This window comes from Vipera ursinii (genome assembly GCF_947247035.1).
Source record: "Vipera ursinii genome assembly, contig: scaffold_439, whole genome shotgun sequence".
Taxonomy (NCBI): Eukaryota; Metazoa; Chordata; class Lepidosauria; order Squamata; family Viperidae; genus Vipera; species Vipera ursinii.
Genome location: NW_028148283.1, coordinates 21 through 10,569, shown reverse-complemented (window position 1 = coordinate 10,569; position 10,549 = coordinate 21). Strand labels below are relative to the sequence as shown.

General features: G+C 45.8%; 1 protein-coding gene across 1 annotated transcript; it reads right to left on the bottom strand.

The window, feature by feature from the left end:
* Window positions 1–4,514: 4,514 nt before the first annotated feature.
* Window positions 4,515–10,115, bottom strand: URM1 (ubiquitin related modifier 1; the record flags this gene model as incomplete). The annotated part of the gene is made up of 5 exons (XM_083380204.1): window positions 4,515–5,800; window positions 6,375–6,423; window positions 7,960–8,041; window positions 9,424–9,466; window positions 9,972–10,115. 5 exons carry the CDS (start codon window positions 10,113–10,115, stop codon window positions 5,732–5,734), a joined length of 387 nt encoding a protein of 128 aa, XP_083236330.1. The 3' UTR covers window positions 4,515–5,731.
* Window positions 10,116–10,549: the final 434 nt, after the last annotated feature.

Below are 10,549 nucleotides of genomic sequence, written 5' to 3'. Positions count from 1 at the left end.
GTGCTTAATCCGTCATAGTGACTTTACACAATTAACGCAGCAAATATTTTGGCATTATCACGGAGCTGGGTTTTAGTACCTGACTCTACTAGGCCTTCGCAGTTTTAAGGATTGATATTATATTATAGTTTAGACCGTGTTGTGTTCTGTTTCTGTGCAACTGGACAGACCTGGATGCCCACAGTTACGATTTTGACGTAGATTGTATTTGCTATTTATCATCTTATTCTAAAAAAATTTAACTGGGTCTTCCTTGAGTGTTTTTAATGTGTTTTGGTCTTTGACGCTGGCTTGACTTGACAAGGAGTTATTGTATGTTTGTTTAACTGGCATTAAGTCAAAGAGCGTACTGTTCCCTAGCTCTGCTACCTTTCTATGTGCAGAGCAGACTTTATTGGGAATCCGTTAATCTGATTTCTCTTTCTTTGCAATTTTTATTTATTTATTTTATTTTAATTCCATTTATATCCCGCCCTTCTCCAAAGACTCAGGGCGGCTTACAAGCTTAGCAATTTAAATGCTAGATAAACTTGTCCAGTTATCTCATATCTCAGGATTGCAGGCAAAACTCTAAATGGAGCAGGTTCAGTTGGAGGATCTGGATTCAGTGAAATTTGGAGATTGTGTGTGTGTGCGTGTGTGTACACACACACACACACACACACACACAAATATAAAACCACCATGTTAGCACAGCTATTCAGTAAATTGCTATCTCAAGATAACAATTCTTCTTCAAAACATGCCCACTTGCAGCAAAAGGATTATTTCCCTTCTTTTGTGTAACGAAGAAGCCATTTCAGAGGATTCAGAAATTAACAAATTGTGTTACAGGGACAAAACAATACTTTTCAATACAAACTTGTCTTAGCAGAGTAACTGTTAAGACAGCGGTCCTCAATCTTTTCTGCACCCCGGAGGACCCCCTTTAAATACCTTTTGTGGCCACGGACTAGGGCCGTAGACCCCCCCCCCACAAGCCCTAACTCAAGATTGAAATCCTGACATTTCTACAAGCCTTCACCACCCCCTGTGATAACATTGCAACACACACCCCTCAAGGAGTCATAAGACATGATCAGAGAGAGAAGTGGATGAACTGAACACATCTTGGGGTGAGGGGAAATATTGAAGTGGAAAAATGGCAAGAAAGGTGAAAGTAAATTGATTTAACAAGGGGATTTCTAACTACTGTATGTAACGCTGAAGAGCCAGAGGTAAGAAGCAACTTAAATATTGCAGTGGATAAACAACTAATTCATCCTGTATTTTGTTTTTTTAGTAATATTAACCAGCTAAATTCAAAATTGACCAGAAAATTATTTGGAAAGAAAACAGGCCTGGTTTGAATGGCCTATATGAATTTCTGGAACTGGGTATTTTTTTTTTAATTTTTTCTGAAAGACAAACACTACTTCCTATAACTGGGAAAATGCAGTTGGAGAACCACGTGCTATTTGCGCTGGTTTTTGCTTCAAAATTCACTAATCACTGACTAGTCAATGGTGCCAGGGATGGGCAAACTTTTGTGATTTTAATTTTAAAGAGCATTTTAATTTTGAAAAGCAGGGCTTCTGGTTCCAGAAGATAGAAACTGGAAACGTGAGTCACACGCATAGTCTTTGTATAGAGCTACATCTCCATTCATCAAGGATTGAGAGCGTTTTTTAAAAGCAATTTCCCTTGGAGGAATTTTGTTTCTTGCTGTGTTAAGCAACGACAATCGAGAATTCACACAGTTTTTAGCTTGCATCCAAGTTTAAATAACTTTAAAAAGTTAATCAAGTTTATTTGGGTGCCACTGGCAACAATATTGCCATGGATTAGATTAAGCTGTTTTGTTTCTTTTCCACCCTTATTTTAACAAAAACCAAACAGTGACTTTGTTTGCAAAAGCGAAGCAACAATACTTCCTCCAAATAAGATACACAGAAACACAAAATGTGCTAAGATGTAACACACACTAGTGGGTCCCACTCCAGGGATTACTTCCTGTTGGGGGGGGGGGCTGCCTATTCAGTGCCCCGCCCCTTTTCCAGGCTCAACTTCCTGCATTTCCCCCCCCTCCCCATTTCCCAGGCAATATTTCCCAAATAATCTTATTGAAAATTTATTTTATTAAATGTATTTTGTATTAAACCGTTGTTTAATTGTTCTTGTGGCTTTGGGGACACAATGAATGAGGAAGATGCGATTTTTTTTTTTAAAAGCTGCATTTGGGGAGGATTCTTACTTTAAAAAAAAAAAAAGAATTTCTTCTCATTTTAGTTTTAAATTCTGTTCTCCTGCACACCACGCTTTCCTGGGATGGCTATTTTAGCTAACTTGCGGATCCGGAAATATCAGCTTGTTTTTTAACTGGCTTCAACAAGCCGGAGTTAGTGAGTTCCACCCTTTTTTTTAAATTTTTTATGGGGAGCAACTTGTTTTAAAACTGCTGGTGATTAATCCCATTTGCTGCTTTGTGTGTTTTAATATTAAGAGAGGAAAAAATCAGCCTGTCTTCAGACAGGCAGAAGAGAGAAAAATCAACCTTGGTTGACAGAGGTGGTTGGACCAGAAGAGATGAGAAGAAATTTTAAAACAAGGCGCTTTTTTTTGCCACTGTTAGTAAAAAATTTGCTAGAAAATGAGATTATTTCAGAAGAGAATGTTTTGTTCAGTCATTTGTTCTCTTGCTCTCATTCCCTGGAATTCAGAGTCTTTTAAACAGCTCTGCTAACTTTTTTCTTGGGGCCAAAATATTTTAAAACATTCCAACGTTCTCCTTTACAAACATGCAGGTCACGGTTTGTCCCAAACGTGCTTTTTTTCAAGAGGCAACTGGAGTTTCCTGTTATTCTTTGAAGACATTTCGCTTCTCATCCCAGAAGCTTCTTCAGCTCAAAGAACAAGAAGGTCCAAGTTGAAAAAAAGCACCTTTGGGATATCTCTTTACCCCAAGCAATTCTCTTAAAATTTCACCCCTGAGAGATTCGCCTTCTTTAAGCATCAGAAAGAATCTGGCGATACCTTTCCATACTCACGTATTTTATTTAAAAAGGCACAACCGTTCCTGAATTAGTTCATAAAACACGTTAGAAATTCCTCAGAATGGATCCCAAGACTTCTGTCGTCGCCAGATCCCCGTCTCTGCAGGGTGGCTCAGTGGGTTAGGACGCTGAGCTTGTCGATCAGAAGGTCGGCAGTTTGGCGGGTCGAATCCCAAGTGCCGCGTAACAGAGTGAGCGCCTGTTACTCGTCCCAGCTTCTGCCAACCTAGCAGTTCGAAAGCACGTAAAAAAAATGCAAGTAGAAAAATAGGGACCGCTCCGGTGGGAAGGGAACAGCGTTCCGTGCGCCTTTGGTGTCTAGTCATGCCGGCCACATGACCACGGAGACGTCCTCGGACAAGCGCTGGCTCTTCGGCTTTGAAACAGAGATGAGCACCGGCCCCTAGAGTCGGAAACGACTAGCACACATGTCCGGGGGAACCTTTACCTTTACCTAAAACTTTCCCAGATTTTTAAAAGCGCTCGGACGATTCCCCTAAAACTTTTACAAGCTCTGCTAAATAAAATGGGCCACTCTGCAGATTTTACTGGGCTGATTAAACCGGACACATTAAATCTGCTGATTCATATGATTGTTTTGTTTGTTTTTTTAAAAAAAAGGATTGACAGCCCTTTTAATCATCCTGGGACTTCCCTTCAGCTTTTATACTGAGGACCATGTATATTTTTACACATCCAGATTTTGAACAGGGATATTTGCTGGGTTGTTGTTGTTGTTTTTTTTGCAGATCCAATAAACACAGTCAATTTTGCCTTCCGGATTTAGGTTTTTTGAAGGACAAGTGTTGCAAGCCTTGGGGAAAAAAACACACATTAGAGTTAAATGTGGCTAGTCCTCTTCTAAAAGCCTCGGGTTTGGATCCCGCCCACAAAAGGGCATTCCTGAGCATGTACAACAATCACCAATTAATAGCTAACTTCTGAAGGGCTGGGTTCAAATCTCTCTGCATCTGTCTCTTTAACCAATGGGTTCTTGAGGCTGGCAAGCTGACAGGAAACCATTTTCCAGGCATTTTGAATTCCTTGTCCCACCCAGAAGCAGAAGCTGGACCTCATCCCTGTCCAAACAGGTCTTGAATGGGGAAAAAAAACCAACAGCAAAGCGTCACATAAAAGAACTGCGCCATCCTCTCTTAAGAATGCAATTAGCAGTTTTGAGAAAGATTGCTTGCAGAAAATAAGCTTGTGGTCTCTTGAGCCATTTTCTATTTGTTTCTCCTTTCTGCCTTGGGTCGGTTCACTTTCTGGCTGTCTCTAACCGTGGATGTATCTTGATTTAAAAAAAAACTAATAAAATTGGAACTTAACTACGCATGCAGAGAGAGAAATACAGTTCTGTGCCTCACGTTTGCAAAATGCGTTTCTGTTTTCAGTGAAACCGCTGCCTTGCCCAAGAATATTCAGTTCCGTAGCAGCATTTGGAGGAATGGTAAATGGCTAACATAAATGGCATGTGCATAGAATGAAGGCTATTGCCAAGCACATTGGTTTGTGCTTAAATTGTAAGCCGCCCTGAGTCTTCGGAGAAGGGCGGGATATAAATGGGATTTAAAAAACAAAACAAAAAACCAAGTTGGACGGAAGCAAGTTTTCGGTCATATAAATGAATGCCCTGAACATTCGACGGCCTTTGTCCGAACTGGTGGTCTTCAGATGTACTAGATCTCCAGTCTCTAGAATACCTCAACCCTTCGGTTTGGGAAACGTGGAAGATTTTAACTGCTAAGGCTCTTCCTCAAATAGACAATCCACACAAGTCCGCCATTTGGCTTCTAGGCAGACCTAGCGACACTTGAGGAAACCATTACAAAAAAAACACACGTAATTATCTGCAGAGGACACACGAGCAGAGCTAGCCTTTTTATTCATTGCCACGGCAGCTGGAAACGTGAGTGGGGCCCTTAGCATCCCGGACAAAAGGATACACAAACCACGGTTAGCAGGTGAAATGTTAGCAAAGAGAGTTCCGCACAGTATTTATTTAAAATATACGTACAGGGGGGAAAAAAAGGCAAGCCAGGGAATCAGAATAAGAGTTGGGAGGGACCTTGGAGGTCTTCTAGTCCAACCCCCCACCCTGCACGAGGAGACCCTGGTCCATTCCAGACTTTTGCACCTCCTTTGCATGCGCATAGACACCACATCCTAAATGTAAAGCAAGCCTTTGCAGATTGGCTGCAGAGAGAGACAGGACTTTTCAGTTCAGCTACCAAAATGCTGGGGTGGGGGGTGGGCGGCCCTCTGCAGATCAAACTTGAGGCAAGCAAAGGCAGACTGTGGTCCTAAGGCCTGGAAGGCTGGATCAGAGGCAGAGAAGCCCCCCCCCCCCATCCCTCTGGGAGTGTCTCTTCTGGCCGCTAAAAGACGGGCCTTCTTGTTCACCTGATAACAAACAGGCACTACAAATCAGAACAGGCCTCAGCTGCGGCCCTCTCGATTCCCTCGTCAGTTCTCAGAGTCGCCTGACCCACAAACGAAGAGAAAGTGCTCCAGAGTCACACCTTTCCAATCCCCAGCTTGGGATTCAACCCTGCAGAAGGCAGGCAAGTCCAGACGCTCCGAAAATCTGAAGAGGTTGGCTCCACCCAGAGAAAAAGAGGGATCTCTGTCGTCTCAAAGGCTGCTTAGTTTTGCGGTGGCTGTTTTGGGATATATACACATACACACACCCCGGCGGCCTAGCCACCGTGTAAGGTGGAGATGAAAACCACGCGATCCCGGTCTTGCAGTTGATAGTCCAAGTTGCCCTGAAGGAAGGAAGGAAGGAAGGAAGAAAGCAAAGGAGGGTCAATGTAGGAGACGAGCAGACAGAGCCGGAAGGTGGCGTTAAGTATGTCAGCAGTTTGGCATCCTTGCGCAGCCACAAGGGATCCATGTCCAGCCGCCATTGAATTCCGTATTTATTTATTTGCAAAATTTACCGGCTGCCTGTCTTACCCAGTTAACTCTTTCTGTTGACCCTTATCTAGCACTGACCAATAAGTTGACCAGGTTCTTGTGCATCAGCTTAAAACAATAAATCTTTCTGAACTACCGCTCAACCCATGGTCCTGATCCTTTGCACCTGACAGTCAAGGGATGCCGTGGAAAGTCCCTTTTGCTCTCCTCCACAATCCAGGAGAAATGCCCCAAAGTGGCCAAGAGGGCTGGGCACCCCCAGTGGGCATCAAATAAGACAGGGATGGGGGCCTGATGGTTCATTTCAGCATCCAGCAGGAAAGGGAAGGGGCTCCCCCAAATCTGACACCGCAACCCCTTTGCCCTCCCTTCGGGCCACTGCAGAAAATAAGACCCCCTCCGAATAACCGAACTGGGACATACCATCAGCTCCCAATCGGCATCATTAATAAGCACCAGAATTCCTGGGCGCCTACGGGAAAACAGAGAAGCTGTTAAGAGACCAGATTTTGGGTCTAGCAACATGCGTGTTGTAGGATTTTGTGGGAGCGCACTCAAACCGTTTCTTTCCTCAAAGCTTTCGTTGCCAATTTATTTCCGCTTTTGAAAAATTTCTCCCATGGTTCAGCCAAGACCTATTTTCCATAAGTGTATTAAATTCATGTTTTAGAACTCGGTTATTCGAAATGTTGTCGTACTCTGGACCTCTCACCCTTCCTGGTTTTAATTGTCTTCAACCCCTTCAATTTACATGGCTTCCTTGCAGTCTTTACTCTGCCCTCTCTAACCGGCGACATCCATCAAGGAGGTCCATCTCAACGGTTAAACTACACATTTAGTCCAGCCTACTTAGCTTCTTACAGGCTGTGCTAGCCACTTCCAACCCGTTTGCAACAACTCGAGTTCACATCCATAAGGACTAAAGCTTTTTTTTTTCCCTGGAGGTTTTGGATTCTCCCACCTTAAGGGTTTTTGGGGGTGGTCTCATTTTGAAGGTCCGTGGGGGCTACCGCCTCCGAAGGCTGGGCAGCAGAGGGCCTGGAGGCCAAGCAACTCCGCTTAGCATCAGGATAGGCTGCGACTAATAGAGAGATATTCTCCCTTAAAACGCTCCGAGGCAGCACATCATCAGCGGCTTGGTACAATCCTGTTCATGCCTGTAATTTAAATCTGCCTTGCGGACTGAGTGCAGGGTGGGAGGGGGGGGTGGAGCCGATGTGGTGGAAAGCAGGCAGCTCCAGAGCCTCCGCACGAAGGGCTGCCAGCAGCCTCGTGGGTCGAAAGGAATCCCCTCTCTTTGGCTTCCTAGCAATTGTGTTCCCCAGGGATTGGGGGGGGGGGGAGAAGGGAAAGACCTGGCGCCCCACTCCCCACCCTCCCATACCGGGATGAATGCTAACCACGCCATCCTGGTTTCATTGCGGAGAGGAAATTCAGGAAGGGGGGTGGGTGGGTGGGAGGAGGAACTTGAAAAAAAAGAGGATTTCCACAAAGCTGTGTAAGGCAACCCTCCGTGCTTAAAGGAGGCTAACTGTCGGAGGCGGACAGCGCCGGGCCTCTGCGTGAAGGCACCCACCCGAAGCCATCAGCTACGGGAGCGATGCTGTCCCCCGGACAGGGGCAGTGTGGCTTGGTGGATTAGGAAGACGAGACCAGCCCGGGGAGAGATCACTGTTTTCCTTGTCTGCTTAGAACTGAAGGCGGAGGTTTAAGCCCTTAAAATCGGAGAGCGGCTGGCCGGGAACAGCCGTGTTTTTGGTTTTTAAAGAGCGTATCATAAAGAAGCTACAGAATTGATCCAGCCAGATCCTACAACAGGCACTGGCTGGGTTTCAGCTTTGAAAAGGGGGTAAACAGCCCTAATTGAGCAGCGCTTCCTCGCCACTTTGGCCTTGCAAGAGAATTTCCTAGAAGGAGGGGGCATTTTGATTGCAGTTTGCAAATGATGAAGCTGTTTGAGTCTCCGTGCTCGGTGTGTGTGTGTGTGTGTGTGTGTGTGTGTACTCACACGGAGTCTCCTTGCACAAATAATTCGGGCCTCTCTTTCAGCAGATTCTCTTTAATCCACGTCAGCAAATGCCGGAGGTTCCCTAAAACCAAACAAAATAATAAAAAAAGAGAGACTTCACTGGGAGCCTATTACAAGCCCCAAGGTTGGCTTTTCTCCCTGTTCCTTAATTTAGCAAATCTTTTTTATTTTCTCTGTTTAGGAAAAGCCCCCCCCCCACACACACACACAGGGAGAAGTGTGGGGTGATTACAACCCTTCCTTGTTTTAGTATCAATTTGACTGATAACTGGTGAAAACAATTTTCTTGGCCGGAAGATAACATCAGCTCATTTCTTCCTGGGGAGATGAGAAAGGGCTGGGAGGGAGGGGGGGGCGCAGAGGAAATTAATTGGTTAAAAAGGATCTTTAAAAAGAAGACAGGCTGGTAATACTTCATGTGGGTTTCCCCCCCGTTTCTGTTCTTTGTCTTCCACAGAGTTTGGTCCTTAAAAAAAATCACTCAGCCGGGCTCTGGAGTCTCTTAAGGACACTGCATCAAACCCCCCCCCCCATCCTCTTTACACAAGGGTTTCAGACTGCGTAAATTCGGCGTTGGTAACTAATGCCGTAAAATAACGAAACATTTAGCCTCGACTCATCCAATTCAGCCCACTCCCATCTCGAATGATCTTGCAATCCTGCCACCAAACCCCTCGGTCAGACACAGCCTGTGATATTGGCCCTCTTGCCGCAGAATGGAATAAAAGGACGCTGATTTAAGGTCAACGTTCATTGGCGAAATAACTTCTCGCTTGTTCACTTTGGGTCGTTTCCCTCCCTCCCTCCCTCCCTCCCAAGCCCCCCCCCATCAATCATCAACAAGGGTGCTCGTTCTTGGAACATGGTTTAGCCGCGTGTCCAGAGACTGAGGCAAGTCTATTCGACCTTCGCTCCTTTCGGCGTGATCTCAAAACTTTTCTTTTTGAACAAGCTGGCCTGGTCTGATGGGTTGGGGCTGGGTTTTATCATCGGTTTTAACTTTTAATATGTATTTAATTTATTACGGGCATTGTCGTTTAATTACTTTTTAATTTTTGTATTCTGGTTTTTATTATGTATTGCCCTGTATCACCGCCCTGAGTCCTTCGGGAGAAGGGCGGTATACAAATTAAATTATTAAATTATTAAATTAAATTATTATTCATTTTGTAAACAGATAAAATACCATTTCCCCCCCCCCCCAAACACACACACAAACACACTCCGGAGTAAAAAATAAATAAATAATTAGTTCCGCGTCACTTCCATGCACTGATTTAATTTCTGAGGGGGACGCCTGGATGGGTTCAGGAGGCAAACTTAAGCAAGGGCCACCCTTAATACGGGGGTCCTATTTTACAGGGGTGAGCTAAAGATTGGGAGAAGAAGGGCTTCCCCACCCCTCAATGCAAGGTGGTCATTAAAGCAATCGAGAAGTCAAACCTAGAACGGTTGGTGGAGTGGAAAGGAAGCCAAAGAATCGAGGCTTTCAATCAATCAATCGGAACAGAGTTGGGAGGGACCTTGGAGGTCTTCTAGTCCAACCCCCTGCTCAAGCAGGAGACTCTAGACCAGGGGTAGGCAACCTCGGCTCTTTTATGACTCACGGACGTCAACTCCCAGAATTCCTGAGCCAGCCATGCTGGCTCAGGAATTCAGGGAGTTGACGTCCGTGAGTCATAAAAGAGCCGAGGTTGTCTACCCTTGCCCTAGACCATTCCAGACCAATGGCTGTCCAATCTCTTCTTAAAAAACTTCTAGTGAGGAAGCGCCCACGGCGTCTGGTGGCAAGCTGTTCCGCTGGTTAGCTGTCCTCGCTGTTAGGAAGTTCCTCCTAATTAATTTACTCGCTTTAGTTTGCCCTCGGTCTGAGCTGTTCGCAGGGCCTTAGGACCGTCAGCCGGGCGTGCGGCTCCAGCACAACATCCGAAGTCGGACGAGGAGGTCCTACTCTTTGATCCCCTTGGTTGGGGAATTTAGCGAGGCCTCACCTCCCAGGCCGAAACGGCGGAGGGCCACCCCACTTCCTGTGCCTGGTGGGTATCCCAGGCACAGGAACTTCCTGGGTCACCCCGTCCCCTCGCCTTGTTCACAGGTGCACCATGTTGAGGCCAGGAAGATGTACGCCAAGCCATCGGGGCGTCAACGGTTGCCTCAATTGCTGAATGGGCTGCTCAGATGCTCGCCTGGGAGGTGGGGTGGGGGGAGACCCAAGGCCTTCCCCTGGGCCTTTCAGCCCCCCCCTTCCCCAAGGAAAGGAGATCATTTATCACAGCGACCACAGCCAAGCTTCAATTTGCTGAGGTCACTACCTCCGGCCAATTGTCATCCCGTCATCGTGACAAAGGCACCCAACCCTGAACGCTGTAAGCAGCTCCTTGGATTGATAGATGACTTATTCTTCACGTTTAAAAAATAATAATGAGGGGAGGGGGAGGAGGAGGAGGAGGCTCGCTTGGTCTGGGAGAAGCCAAATGTGGCATGGCTGAATGAAGAGGAGGGCGGAAGGGTTAGGGTTCTGGGAAGGGCACAAGCTGGAACGAGGTAGCCTTGAGAATGTTCTTTTGTA